The 22,643-nt window shown below is 34.0% G+C and overlaps 1 protein-coding gene across 8 annotated transcripts in view; it reads right to left on the bottom strand.

The window, feature by feature from the left end:
• Positions 1-22,643, bottom strand: part of tp63 (tumor protein p63) — a 68,969-nt gene that overhangs the window by 30,978 nt on the left and 15,348 nt on the right. For 5 of the 8 annotated variants that reach the window (XM_077607407.1, XM_077607413.1, XM_077607411.1 and 2 more), the window contains 7 exons: positions 17,479-17,665; positions 17,282-17,397; positions 15,889-15,998; positions 15,667-15,806; positions 12,792-12,871; positions 12,592-12,716; positions 10,832-10,980 (listed from right to left, as the gene is read on the bottom strand). In XM_077607407.1, coding sequence (XP_077463533.1) covers positions 10,832-10,980; positions 12,592-12,716; positions 12,792-12,871; positions 15,667-15,806; positions 15,889-15,998; positions 17,282-17,397; positions 17,479-17,665 — 907 coding nt within the window. Of the gene's footprint in view, positions 1-10,831; positions 10,981-11,562; positions 11,921-12,591; positions 12,717-12,791; positions 12,872-15,666; positions 15,807-15,888; positions 15,999-17,281; positions 17,398-17,478; positions 17,666-22,643 lie in introns of those variants that run through there. The other 3 variants (XM_077607408.1, XM_077607410.1, XM_077607414.1) reach the window with 2 other exon arrangements.

The raw sequence follows: 22,643 nt of genomic DNA, 5'->3' as shown, positions 1-22,643 counted from the left end.
AAACGACATAGTATAGTAAGGCTTTTTTCCGTAAAAAAACGACATAGAATAGTAAGGCTTTTTTCTTAAAAAACGACATAGTATAGTAAGGCTTTTTGCTTAAAAAAACGACATAGTATAGTAAGGCTTTTTTCTTTAAAAAAACGACATAGTATAGTAAGGCTTTTTTTCCTTTAAAAATGACATAGTATAGTAAGGCTTTTTTCTTAAAAAACGACATAGTATAGTAAGGCTTTTTGCTTTAAAAAAACGACATAGTATAGTAAGGCTTTTTTCCGTAAAAAACGACATAGTATAGTAAGGCTTTTTGCTTTAAAAAACGACATAGTATAGTAAGGCTTTTTTCTTTAAAAAAAACGACATAGTATAGTAAGGCTTTTTTTCCTTTAAAAATGACATAGTATAGTAAGGCTTTTTGCTTTAAAAAACCGACATAGTATAGTAAGGCTTTTTTCCGTAAAAAACGACATAGTATAGTGAGGCTTTTTGCTTTAAAAAACGACATAGTATAGTAAGGCTTTTTTCCGTAAAAAACGACATAGTATAGTAAGGCTTTTTGCTTTAAAAAACGACATAGTATAGTAAGGCTTTTTTCTTTAAAAAAACGACATAGTATAGTAAGGCTTTTTGCTTTAAAAAAAACGACATAGTATAGTAAGGCTTTTTTCCGTAAAAAACGACATAGTATAGTAAGGCTTTTTGCTTTAAAAAACGACATAGTATAGTAAGGCTTTTTTCCGTAAAAAACGACATAGTATAGTAAGGCTTTTTTTCCGTAAAAAACGACATAGTATAGTAAGGCTTTTTGCTTTAAAAAACGACATAGTATAGTAAGGCTTTTTTCTTTAAAAAAACGACATAGTATAGTAAGGCTTTTTTCTTTAAAAAAACGACATAGTATAGTAAGGCTTTTTTCTTTAAAAAACGACATAGTATAGTAAGGCTTTTTGCTTTAAAAAACGACATAGTATAGTAAGGCTTTTTTTCTTTAAAAAACGACATAGTATAGTAAGGCTTTTTTATTAAAAAACGACATAGTATAGTAAGGCTTTTTTCCGTAAAAAACGACATAGTATAGTAAGGCTTTTTGCTTTAAAAATCGACATAGTATAGTAAGGCTTTTTTCCGTAAAAAACGACATAGTATAGTAAGGCTTTTTGCTTTAAAAAACGACATAGTATAGTAAGGCTTTTTGCTTTAAAAAACGACATAGTATAGTAAGGCTTTTTTTCCTTTAAAAATGACATAGTATAGTAAGGCTTTTTGCTTTAAAAAACCGACATAGTATAGTAAGGCTTTTTTCCGTAAAAAACGACATAGTATAGTGAGGCTTTTTGCTTTAAAAAACGACATAGTATAGTAAGGCTTTTTTCCGTAAAAAACGACATAGTATAGTAAGGCTTTTTGCTTTAAAAAACGACATAGTATAGTAAGGCTTTTTTCTTTAAAAAAACGACATAGTATAGTAAGGCTTTTTGCTTTAAAAAAAACGACATAGTATAGTAAGGCTTTTTTCCGTAAAAAACGACATAGTATAGTAAGGCTTTTTGCTTTAAAAAACGACATAGTATAGTAAGGCTTTTTTCCGTAAAAAACGACATAGTATAGTAAGGCTTTTTTTCCGTAAAAAACGACATAGTATAGTAAGGCTTTTTGCTTTAAAAAACGACATAGTATAGTAAGGCTTTTTTCTTTAAAAAAACGACATAGTATAGTAAGGCTTTTTTCTTTAAAAAAACGACATAGTATAGTAAGGCTTTTTGCTTTAAAAAACGACATAGTATAGTAAGGCTTTTTGCTTTAAAAAACGACATAGTATAGTAAGGCTTTTTTCCGTAAAAAACGACATAGTATAGTAAGGTTTTTTTCTTTAAAAAACGACATAGTATAGTAAGGCTTTTTTCTTTAAAAAAACGACATAGTATAGTAAGGCTTTTTTCTTTAAAAAACGACATAGTATAGTAAGGCTTTTTGCTTTAAAAAACGACATAGTATAGTAAGGCTTTTTTTCTTTAAAAAACGACATAGTATAGTAAGGCTTTTTTATTAAAAAACGACATAGTATAGTAAAGCTTTTTGCTTTAAAAAACCGACATAGTATAGTAAGGCTTTTTGCTTTTAAAAAAACGACATAGTATAGTAAGGCTTTTTGCTTTAAAAAACCGACATAGTATAGTAAGGCTTTTTGCTTTAAAAAACCGACATAGTATAGTAAGGCTTTTTTCCGTAAAAAACGACATAGTATAGTAAGGCTTTTTGCTTTAAAAAAACGACATAGTATAGTAAGGCTTTTTTCCGTAAAAAACGACATAGTATAGTAAGGCTTTTTGCTTTAAAAAACGACATAGTATAGTAAGGCTTTTTTCTTTAAAAAACGACATAGTATAGTAAGGCTTTTTTCTTTAAAAAAACGACATAGTATAGTAAGGCTTTTTTCTTAAAAAAACGAAATAGTATAGTAAGCCTTTTTGCTTTAAAAAATGACATAGTATAGTAAGGCTTTTTTTCTTTAAAAAATGACATAGTATAGTAAGGCTTTTTTCTTAAAAAACGACATAGTATAGTAAGGCTTTTTGCTTTAAAAAACGACATAGTATAGTAAGGCTTTTTTCCGTAAAAAACGACATAGTATAGTAAGGCTTTTTTCTTAAAAAACGACATAGTATAGTAAGGCTTTTTGCTTTAAAAAACCGACATAGTATAGTAAGGCTTTTTGCTTTAAAAAAAACGACATAGTATAGTAAGGCTTTTTGCTTTAAAAAAACGACATAGTATAGTAAGGCTTTTTTCTTTAAAAAAACGACATAGTATAGTAAGGCTTTTTTTCTTTAAAAAACGACAGTATAGTAAGGCTTTTTTTCTTTAAAAAACGACATAGTATAGTAAGGCTTTTTTCTTAAAAAACGACATAGTATAGTAAGGCTTTTTGCTTTAAAAAACCGACATAGTATAGTAAGGCTTTTTGCTTTAAAAAAAACGACATAGTATAGTAAGGCTTTTTGCTTTAAAAAAACGACATAGTATAGTAAGGCTTTTTTCTTTAAAAAAACGACATAGTATAGTAAGGCTTTTTTTCTTTAAAAAACGACAGTATAGTAAGGCTTTTTTCTTAAAAAACGACATAGTATAGTAAGGCTTTTTGCTTTAAAAAAACGACATAGTATAGTAAGGCTTTTTTCCGTAAAAAAACGACATAGTATAGTAAGGCTTTTTGCTCTAAAAAACGACATAGTATAGTAAGGCTTTTTGCTTTAAAAAAACGACATAGTATAGTAAGGCTTTTTTCTTCAAAAATGACATAGTATAGTAAGGCTTTTTTCTTTAAAAAAACGACATAGTATAGTAAGGCTTTTTTCTTAAAAAACGACATAGTATAGTAAGGCTTTTTGCTTTAAAAACGACATAGTATAGTAAGGCTTTTTGCTTTAAAAAAACGACATAGTATAGTAAGGCTTTTTGCTTTAAAAAAACGACATAGTATAGTAAGGCTTTTTTCTTTAAAAAAACGACGTAGTATAGTAAGGCTTTTTTTCTTTAAAAAACGACATAGTATGGTAAGGCCTTTTTCTTAAAAAACGACATAGTATAGTAAGGCTTTTTGCTTTAAAAAAACGACATAGTATAGTAAGGCTTTTTTCCGTAAAAAAACGACATAGTATAGTAAGGCTTTTTTCTTTAAAAAAACGACATAGTATAGTAAGGCTTTTTTTCTTTAAAAAACGACATAGTATAGTAAGGCTTTTTTCTTAAAAAACGACATACTATAGTAAGGCTTTTTGCTTTAAAAAAACGACATAGTATAGTAAGGCTTTTTCCCGTAAAAAAACGACATAGTATAGTAAGGCTTTTTCCCGTAAAAAAACGACATAGTATAGTAAGGCTTTTTTCTTTAAAAAAACGACATAGTATAGTAAGGCTTTTTTCTTAAATAACAACATAGTATAGTAAGGCTTTTTGCTTTAAAAAAACGACATAGTATAGTAAGGCTTTTTGCTTTAAAAAAACGACATAGTATAGTAAGGCTTTTTTCTTCAAAAACGACATAGTATAGTAAGGCTTTTTGCTTTAAAAAAACGACATAGTATAGTAAGGCTTTTTTCTTCAAAAACGACATAGTATAGTAAGGCTTTTTGCTTTAAAAAACGACATAGTATAAGAAGGCTTTTTGCTTTAAAAAAACGACATAGTATAGTAAGGCTTTTTTCCGTAAAAAAACGACATAGTATAGTAAGGCTTTTTGCTTTAAAAAACGACATAGTATAGTAAGGTTTTTTTCTTAAAAAAACGACATAGTATAGTAAGGCTTTTTTCCGTAAAAAACGACATAGTATAGTAAGGTTTTTTTCTTAAAAAAACGACATAGTATAGTAAGGTTTTTTTCTTAAAAAAACGACATAGTATAGTAAGGCTTTTTTCCGTAAAAAACGACATAGTATAGTAAAGCTTTTTTCTTTAAAAAAACGACATAGTATAGTAAGGCTTTTTTTCTTTAAAAAACGACATAGTATAGTAAGGCTTTTTGCTTTAAAAAAACGACATAGTATAGTAAGGCTTTTTTCCGTAAAAAACGACATAGTATAGTAAGGCTTTTTTCTTTAAAAAACGACATAGTATAGTAAGGCTTTTTTCCGTAAAAAACGACATAGTATAGTAAGGCTTTTTGCTTTAAAAAACGACATAGTATAGTAAGGCTTTTTTTTCTTTAAAAAACGACATAGTATAGTAAGGCTTTTTGCTTTAAAAAAACGACATAGTATAGTAAGGCTTTTTTCTTTAAAAAAACGACATAGTATAGTAAGGCTTTTTTTCTTTAAAAAACGACAGTATAGTAAGGCTTTTTTCTTAAAAAACGACATAGTATAGTAAGGCTTTTTGCTTTAAAAAAACGACATAGTATAGTAAGGCTTTTTTCCGTAAAAAAACGACATAGTATAGTAAGGCTTTTTGCTTTAAAAAACGACAAAGTATAGTAAGGTTTTTTTCTTAAAAAAACGACATAGTATAGTAAGGCTTTTTTCCGTAAAAAACGACATAGTATAGTAAAGCTTTTTTCTTTAAAAAAACGACATAGTATAGTAAGGCTTTTTTTCTTTAAAAAACGACATAGTATAGTAAGGCTTTTTGCTTTAAAAAAACGACATAGTATAGTAAGGCTTTTTTCCGTAAAAAACGACATAGTATAGTAAGGCTTTTTTCTTTAAAAAACGACATAGTATAGTAAGGCTTTTTTCCGTAAAAAACGACATAGTATAGTAAGGCTTTTTGCTTTAAAAAACGACATAGTATAGTAAGGCTTTTTTTTCTTTAAAAAACGACATAGTATAGTAAGGCTTTTTGCTTTAAAAAAACGACATAGTATAGTAAGGCTTTTTTCTTTAAAAAAACGACATAGTATAGTAAGGCTTTTTTTCTTTAAAAAACGACAGTATAGTAAGGCTTTTTTCTTAAAAAACGACATAGTATAGTAAGGCTTTTTGCTTTAAAAAAACGACATAGTATAGTAAGGCTTTTTTCCGTAAAAAAACGACATAGTATAGTAAGGCTTTTTGCTCTAAAAAACGACATAGTATAGTAAGGCTTTTTGCTTTAAAAAAACGACATAGTATAGTAAGGCTTTTTTCTTCAAAAATGACATAGTATAGTAAGGCTTTTTTCTTTAAAAAAACAACATAGTATAGTAAGGCTTTTTTCTTAAAAAACGACATAGTATAGTAAGGCTTTTTGCTTTAAAAAACGACATAGTATAGTAAGGCTTTTTGCTTTAAAAAAACGACATAGTATAGTAAGGCTTTTTGCTTTAAAAAAACGACATAGTATGGTAAGGCCTTTTTCTTAAAAAACGACATAGTGTAGTAAGGCTTTTTGCTTTTAAAAAACGACATAGTATAGTAAGGCTTTTTGCTTTAAAAAAACGACATAGTATAGTAAGGCTTTTTTCTTCAAAAATGACATAGTATAGTAAGGCTTTTTGCTTTAAAAAACGACATAGTATAGTAAGGTTTTTTTCTTAAAAAAACGACATAGTATAGTAAGGCTTTTTTCCGTAAAAAACGACATAGTATAGTAAAGCTTTTTTCTTTAAAAAAACGACATAGTATAGTAAGGCTTTTTTTCTTTAAAAAACGACATAATATAGTAAGGCTTTTTGCTTTAAAAAAACGACATAGTATAGTAAGGCTTTTTTCCGTAAAAAACGACATAGTATAGTAAGGCTTTTTTCTTTAAAAAACGACATAGTATAGTAAGGCTTTTTTCCGTAAAAAACGACATAGTATAGTAAGGCTTTTTGCTTTAAAAAACGACATAGTATAGTAAGGCTTTTTTTTCTTTAAAAAACGACAGTATAGTAAGGCTTTTTGCTTTAAAAAAACGACATAGTATAGTAAGGCTTTTTTCTTTAAAAAAACGACATAGTATAGTAAGGCTTTTTTCTTTAAAAAAACGACGTAGTATAGTAAGGCTTTTTTTCTTTAAAAAACGACATAGTATGGTAAGGCCTTTTTCTTAAAAAACGACATAGTATAGTAAGGCTTTTTGCTTTAAAAAAACGACATAGTATAGTAAGGCTTTTTTCCGTAAAAAAACGACATAGTATAGTAAGGCTTTTTTCTTTAAAAAAACGACATAGTATAGTAAGGCTTTTTTTCTTTAAAAAACGACATAGTATAGTAAGGCTTTTTTCTTAAAAAACGACATACTATAGTAAGGCTTTTTGCTTTAAAAAAACGACATAGTATAGTAAGGCTTTTTCCCGTAAAAAAACGACATAGTATAGTAAGGCTTTTTGCTCTAAAAAACGACATAGTATAGTAAGGCTTTTTTCTTTAAAAAAACGACATAGTATAGTAAGGCTTTTTTCTTAAATAACAACATAGTATAGTAAGGCTTTTTGCTTTAAAAAAATGACATAGTATAGTAAGGCTTTTTGCTTTAAAAAAACGACATAGTATAGTAAGGCTTTTTTCTTCAAAAACGACATAGTATAGTAAGGCTTTTTGCTTTAAAAAAACGACATAGTATAGTAAGGCTTTTTTCTTCAAAAACGACATAGTATAGTAAGGCTTTTTGCTTTAAAAAACGACATAGTATAAGAAGGCTTTTTGCTTTAAAAAAACGACATAGTATAGTAAGGCTTTTTTCCGTAAAAAAACGACATAGTATAGTAAGGCTTTTTGCTTTAAAAAACGACATAGTATAGTAAGGTTTTTTTCTTAAAAAAACGACATAGTATAGTAAGGCTTTTTTCCGTAAAAAACGACATAGTATAGTAAAGCTTTTTTCTTTAAAAAAACGACATAGTATAGTAAGGCTTTTTTTCTTTAAAAAACGACATAGTATAGTAAGGCTTTTTGCTTTAAAAAAACGACATAGTATAGTAAGGCTTTTTTCCGTAAAAAACGACATAGTATAGTAAGGCTTTTTTCTTTAAAAAACGACATAGTATAGTAAGGCTTTTTTCCGTAAAAAACGACATAGTATAGTAAGGCTTTTTGCTTTAAAAAACGACATAGTATAGTAAGGCTTTTTTTTCTTTAAAAAACGACATAGTATAGTAAGGCTTTTTGCTTTAAAAAAACGACATAGTATAGTAAGGCTTTTTTCTTTAAAAAAACGACATAGTATAGTAAGGCTTTTTTTCTTTAAAAAACGACAGTATAGTAAGGCTTTTTTCTTAAAAAACGACATAGTATAGTAAGGCTTTTTGCTTTAAAAAAACGACATAGTATAGTAAGGCTTTTTTCCGTAAAAAAACGACATAGTATAGTAAGGCTTTTTGCTCTAAAAAACGACATAGTATAGTAAGGCTTTTTGCTTTAAAAAAACGACATAGTATAGTAAGGCTTTTTTCTTCAAAAATGACATAGTATAGTAAGGCTTTTTTCTTTAAAAAAACGACATAGTATAGTAAGGCTTTTTTCTTAAAAAACAACATAGTATAGTAAGGCTTTTTGCTTTAAAAAACGACATAGTATAGTAAGGCTTTTTGCTTTAAAAAAACGACATAGTATAGTAAGGCTTTTTGCTTTAAAAAAACGACATAGTATGGTAAGGCCTTTTTCTTAAAAAACGACATAGTGTAGTAAGGCTTTTTGCTTTTAAAAAACGACATAGTATAGTAAGGCTTTTTGCTTTAAAAAAACGACATAGTATAGTAAGGCTTTTTTCTTCAAAAATGACATAGTATAGTAAGGCTTTTTGCTTTAAAAAACGACATAGTATAGTAAGGTTTTTTTCTTAAAAAAACGACATAGTATAGTAAGGCTTTTTTCCGTAAAAAACGACATAGTATAGTAAAGCTTTTTTCTTTAAAAAAACGACATAGTATAGTAAGGCTTTTTTTCTTTAAAAAACGACATAATATAGTAAGGCTTTTTGCTTTAAAAAAACGACATAGTATAGTAAGGCTTTTTTCCGTAAAAAACGACATAGTATAGTAAGGCTTTTTTCTTTAAAAAACGACATAGTATAGTAAGGCTTTTTTCCGTAAAAAACGACATAGTATAGTAAGGCTTTTTGCTTTAAAAAACGACATAGTATAGTAAGGCTTTTTTTTCTTTAAAAAACGACAGTATAGTAAGGCTTTTTGCTTTAAAAAAACGACATAGTATAGTAAGGCTTTTTTCTTTAAAAAAACGACATAGTATAGTAAGGCTTTTTTTCTTTAAAAAACGACAGTATAGTAAGGCTTTTTTCTTAAAAAACGACATAGTATAGTAAGGCTTTTTGCTTTAAAAAAACGACATAGTATAGTAAGGCTTTTTTCCGTAAAAAAACGACATAGTATAGTAAGGCTTTTTGCTCTAAAAAACGACATAGTATAGTAAGGCTTTTTGCTTTAAAAAAACGACATAGTATAGTAAGGCTTTTTTCTTCAAAAATGACATAGTATAGTAAGGCTTTTTTCTTTAAAAAAACGACATAGTATAGTAAGGCTTTTTTCTTAAAAAACAACATAGTATAGTAAGGCTTTTTGCTTTAAAAAACGACATAGTATAGTAAGGCTTTTTGCTTTAAAAAAACGACATAGTATAGTAAGGCTTTTTGCTTTAAAAAAACGACATAGTATGGTAAGGCCTTTTTCTTAAAAAACGACATAGTGTAGTAAGGCTTTTTGCTTTTAAAAAACGACATAGTATAGTAAGGCTTTTTGCTTTAAAAAAACGACATAGTATAGTAAGGCTTTTTTCTTCAAAAATGACATAGTATAGTAAGGCTTTTTGCTTTAAAAAACGACATAGTATAGTAAGGTTTTTTTCTTAAAAAAACGACATAGTATAGTAAGGCTTTTTTCCGTAAAAAACGACATAGTATAGTAAAGCTTTTTTCTTTAAAAAAACGACATAGTATAGTAAGGCTTTTTTTCTTTAAAAAACGACATAATATAGTAAGGCTTTTTGCTTTAAAAAAACGACATAGTATAGTAAGGCTTTTTTCCGTAAAAAACGACATAGTATAGTAAGGCTTTTTTCTTTAAAAAACGACATAGTATAGTAAGGCTTTTTTCCGTAAAAAACGACATAGTATAGTAAGGCTTTTTGCTTTAAAAAACGACATAGTATAGTAAGGCTTTTTTTTCTTTAAAAAACGACAGTATAGTAAGGCTTTTTGCTTTAAAAAAACGACATAGTATAGTAAGGCTTTTTTCTTTAAAAAAACGACATAGTATAGTAAGGCTTTTTTTCTTTAAAAAACGACATAGTATAGTAAGGGTTTTTTCTTAAAAAACGACATAGTATAGTAAGGCTTTTTGCTTTAAAAAACGACATAGTATAGTAAGGCTTTTTTCCGTAAAAAAACGACATAGTATAGTAAGGCTTTTTGCTCTAAAAAACGACATAGTATAGTAAGGCTTTTTGCTTTAAAAAAACGACATAGTATAGTAAGGCTTTTTTCTTCAAAAACGACAGTATAGTAAGGCTTTTTTCTTTAAAAAAACGACATAGTATAGTAAGGCTTTTTTCTTAAAAAACGACATAGTATAGTAAGGCTTTTTGCTTTAAAAAAACGACATAGTATAGTAAGGCTTTTTTCTTTAAAAAAACGACGTAGTATAGTAAGGCTTTTTTTCTTTAAAAAACGACATAGTATGGTAAGGCCTTTTTCTTAAAAAACGACATAGTATAGTAAGGCTTTTTGCTTTTAAAAAACGACATAGTATAGTAAGGCTTTTTGCTTTAAAAAAACAACATAGTATAGTAAGGCTTTTTTCCGTAAAAAACGACATAGTATAGTAAGGCTTTTTTGCTTTAAAAAACGACATAGTATAGTAAGGCTTTTTGCTTTTAAAAAACGACATAGTATAGTAAGGCTTTTTGCTTTAAAAACGACATAGTATAGTAAGGCTTTTTTTCTTTAAAAAACGACATAGTATAGTAAGGCTTTTTTCTTAAAAAACGACATAGTATAGTAAGGCTTTTTGCTTTAAAAAAACGACATAGTATAGTAAGGCTTTTTAATTTAAAAAACGACATAGTATAGTAAGGCTTTTTTCTTAAAAAAACGACAGTATAGTAAGGCTTTTTTCTTTAAAAAAAAAAACGACATAGTATAGTAAGGCTTTTTGCTTTAAAAAACGACATAGTATAAGAAGGCTTTTTGCTTTAAAAAACGACATAGTATAGTAAGGCTTTTTTCCGTAAAAAAACGACATAGTATAGTAAGGCTTTTTGCTGTACATGTCATTTTATCGTTGTCGCTAAGCTATCAACTTTTCATCTAAATAAGGCATCCAATTACTGTAAGAGGTGACCAATTGGACGTCTATCGCCGTCAGTGACAGCCAATGACTGGATCGAAGCTGAAAACAGATGAAAAAGGAAAAGCAACTCACTGTCGGTAAGTCCGCCGCTCATGGCGGACGGGGTGAGGCTGTTGCGCTGCTGCGGGTTGATCAGCTGACTGACCGACGGCAGCTTGTTGACTTTGCCGTGGGGGGGCGAGTTGGAGCCGTACGCCGGCTGGGGCGCCATCGATGACGTCCTGCGGGCGAAACACCCCGTCATTGCCCACCCCGCGTGTTTTTTTTTTGCTTTAGGCTCCGTTTAGCAGTATAAAAAGTTTATTTTATCGCATAACTTGAAAAATATATTCTTCAGCACAAAGTTATTTTAAAATATTTCTTTACGTTAAGCGAAACAAATTGGGAACAAAATACAATAGATGGAGAAATTAATTGTTTTACTTAAAATTGCTTTTCATTTTGACAAATCTACTCAATTAATATTATTTTTTTAATTAACAAGCTCATAAAATACACTTTTTTCAGCCCAAAAGTTACTTTTGTTTTTGATTTTACTACCCTAAAAAATCTTAAGTATTTTAAAAATACATACAACTAGAAGAAAAACAAATGTCCAATTGGATTTAAATATTTAAAAAAAACATTTAACACTATTTATCCCCTTTTTAAATAAATAAAAATAAGCATTCTTTCAAATGTATTAAATCCAATAAGTAAGACATAAGCTTACATTGAGTTTTGCTTATTTTAATGTACTTTAACACTCTTATTTGGTTAAAGTCGCCATGTTTTAAAAAAAAAAAAAAACATAAAAACCCAAATCAGAAAAGAAGCCATTTTATTTGTGTGGGCATCTGTTTCAAACAGAAGAAAAACAATATTTGCTTGTTTCCCCCAAACTGTCCTGCAGTGACTTTTACAAAACATGACCAGCATTTTGTCTTCACAAATAATAATCATAACATTAAAAATCATAAGCGTAAGAACACGAGTGAGACCAGCTCCGGCCAAAAAGAGACACATTCACACGAAACGACGCATGCAAACTCGTCAAAAAGTGTCAAGAAAAAAGGAGGAGGAGGAGGAAGATGAAGGAGGAAGATTCAGGGGGAGGTGCAGCGCCACCTGGCGTCCCTGGCGGGATCCAGCAGATGACTGCCGAGGCGGGTTTTGATGGCGCTGCAATGACCAACCACACAAAACAAGTGAAAAAAAGGCAGACAAGACACAAGAGTCCGCAAAAGGAAGGAGAGGTGCACTGCTGTAGTCAGCCACGAGAGGGCGCCATGCCAAATAGTCGTACGGTAAATTGTTGGATTGAAAAGGAGGTATGAAAATCGTTGTTTTTTTTGTTTTTTTGAAAAGTAGGAAGGAAAAAGTTTTAAAAAATAGTTTGGTGTATTTGATTACATTAAATGTTATTAATAAAGTAGCTTATTTATAGGTGATGGAAAAAGTATTGCAATGTTTTGAGTGGTATTGTAATTTATGCTAGTTCTCTTGTGCTTTTTAAAGGGAAAATATTCATTTTTTTGCGGTTTAAAACCTTTTAGTGTCTAAAAACCTGAATCTTGAACTTGAATATGTTTTTACGGGGTGGTAATAAAATGAAAAGAAAACCAAAAAAATGATCAAAATCTTTTTCCGATACAAAAAAAAATGATCAAAATATTTTTTAATACAAAAAAAATATCAAAATCTTATATGTTTTATTGTTATTAAATGTTATTTTGGAGTTGTCAAAAAGTTAAATAAAACGTTGATTGTATAGTTTGGTAAAGTATCACCTTTCTTCAAAGTTTTTGTGTGTTTTTTGTTGGGTAAAAAGTTGAAAAGTTTTTGAAACTCACTGTTTCTGCAGGAGGTTCTGCTGCTGCTGCCGATACGACTCGATGGTGTGTTGCGGCAAAAACTGCATCAGCTCCAGAGACTCTTTGATCTTCACCAGAATCTCGTAGATTTCGCGTCCTTTGATCTGAAACGGCGCAGTGGCGGTTGTCAACGCTAGCGAAAGCAATGCGACGGCAAGGCTAGGCCGGACGGGACTCACGGGGAGACAGAAGACCTCCTCGTCCGTGGATCTCCGTTTCTTGATGGCCGACATCTGGATCTGGGACACCTGGCGGAAAGCTGGAGGAGCAAAAGAGAGGAAGTGGGTTTTACGTGGGAGAGAGGACGCCACTGCCATCGCGATATACTACAGCAGAGCAGGAGAGCCAAGTGGGATGCACCGACAACCAGAGCCCCAACCGTGCCTCTGCGCACTTCCTGATCTTATCTGATCTTAACTGATCTGTAGTAATCATGAACCATGTTTCAATTAGTGTCAATGTCCAACTAGTTGAAAAAAATGTTCAAAGAAAAGTCTGTCTCTATATGCTCGTTGTAAAAACAAACAAAAGCTGGTGTATTTTTTTAAACGAAAAAGCCTTGATATAATGTCCTTTTTGAGAAAAAAACCTTACTATTCATGGTGTTTTTTTGCAAAAAAGCCTTACTTTACATGTTGGTTTTCTTTTTATAAAAAAGCCTTACTATACTATGTCGTTTTTTTACGAAAAAAGCCGAAACCTAAGCCTAACCTTTTTATGCAAAAAAGCCTTACCATACTGTCTTTTTTTAAAGAATAAAAGCCTTACTATACTATGTGGTTTTTTTTACAAAAAAGCCTTACTATACTTTGTCGTTTTTTACGAAAAAAAGCCTTACTATACTATGTCGGTTTTTTACGAAAAAAAGCCTTACTATACTATGTCGTTTTTGACGAAAAAAAGCCTTACTATACTATGTCGTTTTTGACGAAAAAAAGCCTTACTATACTATGTCGTTTTTTAAGAAAAAGGCCCAACTATATTATGTCGTTTTTTTAAGAAAAAAGGCTAAACCTAAGCCTAACCTTTTTTTGCAAAAAAGCCTTACTATACTTTGTCGTTTTTTAACGAAAAAAGCCTGATGTCGTTTTTTACGAAGAAAAAGCCTTACTATACTATGTCGTTTTTTACGAAAAAAAGCCTTACTATACTATGTCGTTTTTTACAGAAAAAAAGCCTTACTATAGTATGTCGTTTTTTACGAAAATAAGCTTTACTATACTATGTCGTTTGGTACGAAAAAAGCCCTACTATACTATGTCGTTTTTTACGAAAAAAGCCTACTATACTAAGTCGTTTTTTACGAAAAAAAGCCTAACTATACTATGTCGTTTTTTACGAAAAAAAGCCTTACCATACTATGTCGTTTTTTACGAAAAAGGCCTTACTATACTATGTCGTTTTTTACGAAAAAAAGCCTTACTATACTATGTCGTTTTTTACGAAAAAAAGCCTTACCATACTATGTCGTTTTTTACGAAAAAGGCCTTACTATACTATGTCGTTTTTTACGGAGAAAAAAAAGCCTTACTATACTATGTCGTTTTTTTACGGAAAAAAAGCCTTACTATACTATGTCGTTTTTTTACGAAAAAAAGCCTTACTATACTATGTCGTTTTTTTACGGAGAAAAAAAAGCCTTACTATACTATGTCGTTTTTTTTTTTTTTTTTTACAAAAAAGCCTTACTATACTATGTCGTTTTTTACGAAATAAAAGCCTTACTATACCATGTCGTTTGGTACGAAAAAAGCCCTACTATACTATGTCGTTTTTTACGAAAAAAGCCTACTATACTATGTCGTTTTTTTTACGGAAAAAAAGCCTTACTATACTATGTCGTTTATTACAAAAAAAGCCTTACTATACTATGTCGTTTTTTTTAAACCAAAAAATCCTTACTACACTGTCGTTTTTTTAAAAAGCCTTACTATACGATGTCTTTTTTTTAACAAAAAAAAAAGCCTTACTATACTATGTCGTTTTTTTAATGAAAAAAACCTTACTATACTATGTCGTTTTTTACGAAAAAAGCCTGACTATAATATGTCGTTTTTTACGAAAAAAAAGCCTGACTATACTATGTCGTTTTTACGAAAAAAAGCCTTACTATACTATGTCGTTTTTTACGAAAAAAAGCCTAAACCTAAGCCTAAGCTTTTTATGCAAAAAAGCCTTACTATACTATGTCATTTTCAAAGAAAAAAAGCCTTACTATACTATGTTGTTTTTTACGAAAAAAAGCCTTACTATACTATGTCGTTTTTTTTACGAAAAAAGCCTAAACCTAAGCCTAACTATACTGTCTTTTTTAAAGAAAAAAAGCCTTACTATACTATGTCGTTTTTAACGAAAAAAGCCTAAACATAAGCCTTTCTTTTTTTGCAAAAAAACCTTACTATACTATGTCGTTTTTTTACGAAAAAAGCCTTACTATACTATGTCGTTTTTTTTACAAAAAAAAGCCTTACTATACTATGTCGTTTTTTTACGAAAAAAAGCCTTACTATACTATGTCCTTTTTAACGAAAAAAAGCCTTACTATTATATGTCGTTTTTTACCCAAAAAAGCCTTACTATACTATGTCGTTTTTATGCTAAAAAAGCCTTACTATACTATGTCATTTTTTAAAGAAAAAAAAGCCTTACTATACTATGTCATTTTTTAAAGAAAAAAAAGCCTTACTATACTATGTCGTTTTTTTTGAGAAAAAATAGCCTTACTATACTATGTCGTTTTTACGAAAAAAAGCCTTACTATATTATGTCGTTTTTTAAAGAAAAAAGCCTAAACCTAAGCCTAACCTTTTTTGCAAAAAAGCCTTACTATACAATGTCGTTTTTACGAAAAAAAAGCGTTACTATACATGGTCATTTTTTTTTACGAAAAAAACCTTACTATCCATGGCCTTTCTTTTAGAAAACTGTCCTACTTTACACGTTAATTTGACAAAAAATCCCTAAATATACGTCTTGTTTTTCCCTCTAAGCCAAAAAATGCGCAGAGGCTAGCCCACCACCACCAAGCAAGCCCCTGCCCCAAGCTCTACTTACGGCGCTTCGTACCCTCACTGCCGCTCTTGTTGGCGTCCGTGATGTGCTGCTTGCGAATGCTGTCCTCGTCCGCCTTGCGGTCGCGGCCCGGACAGGCGCAGATTCGAGCTTCGAAACATCGCCGCCCCAAAACTTGACCGCTGGACGGAAAAGACGGCACACGCGGGTTGTGGCTCTTGTCCGCCAAAGGACGCCGCGTCTCACCCCCCAGCCAATACATACTCTCTGGTTTCCAGGGTGACGATGATGAGGATGGGTCGCCGGTTCATGCCGCCCACGCAACTGGAGTTGCACATGAAGTTGTACAAGATGGTGGTGAACTCCGTGCCCACCTGATGGTTTGACAACGACAAGTTAGTTTAACAACAGCTCCTCAATCATTTAAATTTTCACAAGCCAATCCCTGCTAACGAGGGCCAGCAGGCGGGTGACGCCCCGAATCGGTGGCCAGCCAATCGCACGGCAAGAGGAGACAAATAAACAATCACTCAGAGCGAAGGAACAATTTAGCATACTATTAGCCTAGCATGCATGTTTTTGAGATTTTGGGGGGGGACGGAGAAAACTCCACACAGTGATGACACGCCCGGGATCGAACCTACGACACTAGAACCACGAGGCATACGCGCTAACCACTCGGCCGCCTTTTTAGACTATAGTTATCTAAAAAATATATATATGCTACATTACTAGACGGCCTATTTAGCCAGTTCTTATCCATGTAACTATTTATACTTTAAAAAAATCCTTCCCTAAAATGCGACATTTATACATAATCATATTTATATACAATAATCCCTCGAATATCGCGGTTAATGTAGACCAGACATGGCCGCGATATCGAAAAATCACAAAATAGGGCACCCTATAACTTTTTTTCTCTTCAGTACTCGTCCTAGTACCAAAGGTGGCTTCCGCTTACGAGTTTCAGTGTGGATTTTCACGTTTTGATGAACTTACTTTTTTTTTTTCTAAATCGCAAAGTAGAGAATTCGCGATAAGTGAAGACGCGATAATCGAGGGATTACTGTGTACAATTTTTTCATCTTCATTGTGCATTATTTGGTTAGTGCGACTTATAGTCCGGAAAATATGGTATGTGCAGTAATTTGCAGTAATTGAGAACAGTAATCCCTCGAATACCGCGGCTTCACTACATCGCTATTTTTTTCTGGGGGAATTCTTTTTGTTAATTAAATAATTTTTTAGTAAGTTCATAAAAATATGAAAATCCACGATGAAATTCGCAAGCGAAAGCTTGTCACTTGAACTCAGCACGGAAGTAAAAAACATATATATATATATATTATTATTTTTTTATTAGGGGTGAGCCTACTTTGCGTTTTTTTCATTTGTCACTGCCATTAACCGCGATAATCGAGGGATTACTGTATTTAAAAACATTCAGGGTGTCCCCCTTCTCTTGCCCAAAGTCAGCTGGGATAGGCTCCAGCACCCCCCGCGAACCTAGTGAGGATAAAGGGGTTCCAAAAATGAGATGAGGCTTTTTTTTTTTTTTAAACGGTAGGCATTGGCACAGTCCGTGTCGGCAATACAAAAAAATCAATGGGTGCTAGCTAAGATGACTAGCAAGCTAGCATCAAGTCCACCTCACCTGAGGTGGCTCGTACGGCACCAGCACACTCTGCCTCCCCGTGATGGAGTCCTCCACGTACTGGGCGTGGCTGTTGCCCTCCACGCGGATCAGGTGACTCGCCGGCGCGATCTGACCTGGTGTGGAATAAGACGACGGTCAAGGATCGGCGACCAATCGATCAATCGATCGATCGATCAATGCGTGGCGCCACCGACCGTCGTTGAACTCGCGGCTCAGCTCGTGGTTGGGGCAGCGCTTCACCACCTCGGTCACGTGCTCCGCCTTCTTGTAGACGGGCATGGCGCGGATGACGGCGCCCTGCGGGGGGTTGGTGAGGACCTTGATCTGGATGGGACACGTTTTGGCGATCTGGCAGTAGAGTTTCTTCAGTTCTGTGGAGTACTGAAATCAGAAAAGACACACAAAGTCAACACGCGGGGAAAAAACACCCACATTTTAGCTGTCTCCATTTTTGGTTATTGCTGTATAAAAAACAAAGAGATATGGATTTGGCGTGGTTTGCGCGTCGGCTTCACAGTCCTGGGGTCGAGGGTTCGATCCCAGGTGGCTCCCTTGCATGTTCTTTGCAAACTTGTGTGGGTTTTCTGCGGGTACTACGCATTTCAAAAACGTGCAAGCTAGGCTAATTGAGGACTCAAAACTGCCCCTAGCTATGAGGGATTGGTTGTTTGTCTCCTCGTGCCCTGCAATTGGCTAGCCACCGATTCAGGGTGTTCCCCGCCCAGTGCCCGCAGTTGGCTGGGATCAACTCCAGCACCCCCGCAAATCTTGTGAGGATAAACGGTTCCTAAAATGAAAAAAAAATAGATATATAAAGGGGCCCTGAGCAGGGGCGGACATAGGGGGGTTCTGGTGGTGCGGGCACACCCGGATTTTGGGGTCTAAAAGGGGGCGTGGGCAGGTAGGAGGAGCATTAAGTCATTGGTTGATTGCTAAAATATTTCAATCAACACCCCGATGATTTAAATAATCCATAAATGCAGTTTTAATAATACTGAACAAAATTTTGGGGGTAATAAAAAACTGAGGGTAATAAAAGCCAGGTTTTTGTTGTTGTTGTTGAGAGTCGGGCTGTCTAATTTGGAAATTGCTATTTGAAGCTAACGTCAGAAGCCTGAAATGCCACTTTCCCACAGGATACACTGCTAGCTAACGCCTTGTCATTTTCAAGTTAAATTATTTTGCCCGTCACGTGATCCGTTTTTGTTTTTGCGGCATACTTTTTTGACGGGTGTTTTCTTGGCGTATCTGTGTATGGGAAAGGCGGAAAATATGAAAGGGCGCAAAGAGCGACGACAAGGGGAAGAAGAAGAAGAGGCTTAATTGAAGAGACGTCCGGACGGGGGCAACACCTGTTGGCTGGACCCAACCCTGCCTTGCTTGGGCCCTCCAGCAAAAAGGAGGTACCAAAGAGGACTGTGATTACAACCTACTTGAGTACACGCACACACACACTCGTTACGGGCATCCTTGAAGATGTGTGTGCGTGTGTTTTGAGCAGCTCCATAAAAAAACAAGCCTGCAGCCGCAATTAAACGAGACCTGGCTTTTATCTTTTTAACGGCTAGGGCGTGGCCATCTGATGGGAGTGTAAGTCAGCCTAGTGGGGCAACATTGGCGCCCTCTGCAGGCTAGGTAAGGAAGTGACAAGAAATGACGAGTGAAGGCAATGTTTGTGGTAAATGTAAGCAAACTTTTAAAACAGCAGAAGCCGTTCCTTTACAAAAGTTCATATATTTAAATGTTCAGGTATTAAGATGAGGTAAAATAGCATTTTTATCTCGAATATATTGTTATAATCGTTTATTTATGATGTATTGTCGTTATTTTCTGTATAAAAATATGAATTTGGTGTTCAAAAAGTTCTTTTTTTCAAATCTCAAGTCTTGAAAAATGGGGTCGTCTTATATTCGGGGGAATACGGTAATTCTAGTCTGCATCTTTTGTGTTTTTTAGCGTCGCTTTAGGATCAAAACAAGAGACACTTAAATGTTCAGACATTAAGACGTTATATAGTTTTCGGATTAACTGAATGAGGCAAAATAACGTTTTCTCTCTCGAATATATTGTTATAATCATTTGTTTACAGTGTACTGTCATTATTTTGTGTATAAAAATTGAATTTGGTGTTCAAAAAGTTTTTGGGGCCAAATCTCGAGTCTTGAAAAAATGGGGTCGTCTTATATTCGGGCCAATACAGTAATAGTCTGCGTTTTTTGGTTTTTTTTTAGGCAAAAAAATAGATACTTAAATGTTCAGATATTAAGATGTTATAGTTTTGGCATGATTTCAATGAGGCAAAATAACATGCTTCTCTCTCTCGAATATATTGTTATAATCATTTATTTACAGAGTACTGTCATTATTTTGAGTATAAAAATTGAATTTGGTGTTCCAAAAGTATTTTTTCAAACGAGTCTTAAAAAAGAGGGGGTCATCTTATATTCGGGCCAATACGGAATTTAGCCTGCCTTTTTAGTTTTTTTTTTTTTGGCAAAAAAACATACTTAAATGTTCAGATATTAAGACGCGATAGACAGTTTTTGCATGATTTGAATGAGGCAAAATAACACGTTTTTTCCCTCGAATATATTGCTATAATCTTTTATTTCCAATGTAGTGTCATTATTTTGTGTATAAAAATTCAATTTGGTGTTCAAAAAGTCTTTTTTCAAACTTGAGTCTTGAATAAAGAGGGAGTCGTCTTATATTCGGGCCAATACGGTAATTATAGGCTGCATTTTTGGGGGTTGGTGTTGCATGGCTTTAGGCTCAAAACAAAAGCCACGCGCGAGTTTGAGATGTAATCTTGGCCAAAGTTTGTTTAGATGATCTCAAAGCATCCCAGGCTCGCTCGCTCGCACCCACCCAAGCGGACGAGGACGCAACAGGACCATCCCTGCCCCGCGGCGGCAAACTTTGCTCGCTAACGCTAACCGCTTTGAATGATGGGATTCGGTAGCTAAGGCGTGTCATTAGACCGCGTTGCCTGGATAAAGCGGGAATTGAAGGAATGCGGGGAAACAGGGGAATGGAAAAAAATACATTGAATGGGAGCTAAAGGTAAGAAGGGTGAGAGAAAGAAAAATCATGTCAAAAAAATGTATTCAATATGATTTAGTCAAGTTGGATTGGACGTCTATTGGCGTCAATGGATGGCAGTTAAACATGAACTCTTTAAAAATTGGAAACAGCCCAAAAAAATATCATTTTTTCCAATTGAACGTTTATACAGGAAGAATTTAAAATGGCTGTCATCAAAAGTAAAAAAAGCTTTATACAATGTTTTTATTTTTAATAGCTACAGACAAAAAACAATGACCTACCGTACTTTCCGGACTATAAGTCACACTTTTTTGAAGAATACTCAAGTGCGACTTGTGTTTTATGTTTTAAAAAATTCTATATGTGACATTAACAGGGCCCTATTTAACCCATTTTTACTTTAAGATAGATTTGTTCTTAGTTTTTGATCCAATCAAAATGCGACTTATAATGTACACTTAGCCTATCACAGCTAACTACCCTAAATTGTTGGCCCGCCAATCACAAACCACGAAAAGACAAACAACCATTCACACGCGAAGCTCGGAACAATTTAGCATCCGATTAGCCTAGCATGCATGTTTTTCAGAAGCTCCACACAGTATGAAAACTCACCTGGCATCGAACCCACGATCCCAGCCCGTCGAGCCCGACGCACTACCCACTAGACCACAGGTGTCAAAGTGGCGGCCCGGGGGCCAAATCTGGCCAGCCGCATCATTTTGTGCGGCCCGAGAAAGTAAATCATGAGTGCCGACTTTCTGTTTTAGGATCAAATTAAAATGATAGATATAGATGTATATTAAATTTCCTGATTTCCCCCTTTTAAATGAATTGTAATTTTTTTAAACCATTTTTTCTGTGTTTTTGGTTCAAAAATCATTTTGTAAAATCTAAAAATATATTTAAAAAGCTCAAATAAACACTGTTTTAGATCTATAAAAAACTGAATATTCAGGGCATTTAATCCCGTTCATTTAATCCATCTATAAAAAAATATCTAAATATTATATCTAAAATGGTCTGGCCCACATGAAACCGAGTTGACGTTAACGCGGCCTGCGAACCAACCCGAGTCTGACACCCTTGCACTAGACAGTCTTCAAACCCGGTTTTGAACCCGCCATTTTCTCCACGAAAGCGCTAAAACCGCGTTTCTTTTTCCGATCACGTCAACGGGTTCACCTGCAAAATGTATTGAAACGGAGGCCAACGTGGTTTGGACCCCGCCCCATTTTTGAGTTGACCGCGGGTCAATGGCGTAGCACGGCGTAGCACGCGCGAGCTCCGGCGGGTCCCGGCAGGCCCGTGGCCGGGCGCTGCGGGCGCGCCAGTCAAGTCCTGACAAAACAAGGACGGCGTGGCGCCTCTGGTCTTGTCTGCTTCATTCCTGACGTGTCGCGTCTTGCCTCCGACGTGAAGAACGCGCGAGTGCGAGACTCTTGTTTTTTTTTCCCTCTTTCTTTTCTTTTGCTAGCAGTCTTGCGTGGCAAACACCTGCATTGAACTTTAACTCTTAAGGCTCGGACCGTGAAGGAAAGGACTTCCTTCGAGCTGCCGTTTGCTTCTTTGCTTCTGCTGTCGCCATTTTGTTTCAGCGGCGTGACGGAGACCCATCCTTGCGACCAATCTCGGCCTTCTCTTCACACCGTGCCAATCAAGTTCTTGCACTTGTTGATTTCTTTTTGCATGTGCCTGTGACATCTTCCTTCTTCCAGACCTTCTTTTTGGGCCTTCTTCCTCATTGTCATGCCATCCTTCCTCTCTCCCTCTTTCATACTTTATCTCTTCCTTACTTCCATTTCTTCCTTCCTAATGTCCTCCCCCACGCCCTCCCTTCTTTCACCTTTCCTCCTTTTCTTTCCTTCTGTCCTCCCTCACTCCCTTCCTTCCTTCCTTCCTTTGCCTTTCCTCCTCCTCTTTCCTTCTGTTCACCCTCTCTCCCTTCCTTCTCTTTCCTCCTTTGCAACCCATCCCTCCTTTTGACTTTCCTCCTTCCCTTTCTTCCTTCTCTTTCCTTCACTCCTACCTTCCTTCCTCCATCCCTCCTTTTCTTCGCTTTCCTTTCCTCCTCCCTCACTTCCTTCACTTTCCTCCTTCCTTCCTTCTTTCCCTTCATCCTTCCCTTTCTTCCCTACCTCCTCTTTCCTTTTTTTTTTCTCCTCCCTCCCTTCCTTCTGTTTCCCTCCATCCTTTCCTTCCTTCCTTCTTTTTACTTCTCTCCTCCCTCACTCCATCCTTCCCTCTCTTTTTCTTCCATTCATCCTTCCCTTTCTTCCCTACCAACTCTTTCCTTCCTTTTTTCCTCCCTTTG

The sequence above is a fragment of the Stigmatopora argus genome, chromosome 8 (assembly GCF_051989625.1).
Source record: "Stigmatopora argus isolate UIUO_Sarg chromosome 8, RoL_Sarg_1.0, whole genome shotgun sequence".
In the NCBI taxonomy this organism is placed as follows: domain Eukaryota; kingdom Metazoa; phylum Chordata; class Actinopteri; order Syngnathiformes; family Syngnathidae; genus Stigmatopora; species Stigmatopora argus.
This window is presented reverse-complemented; position numbering and strand designations above follow the sequence as displayed.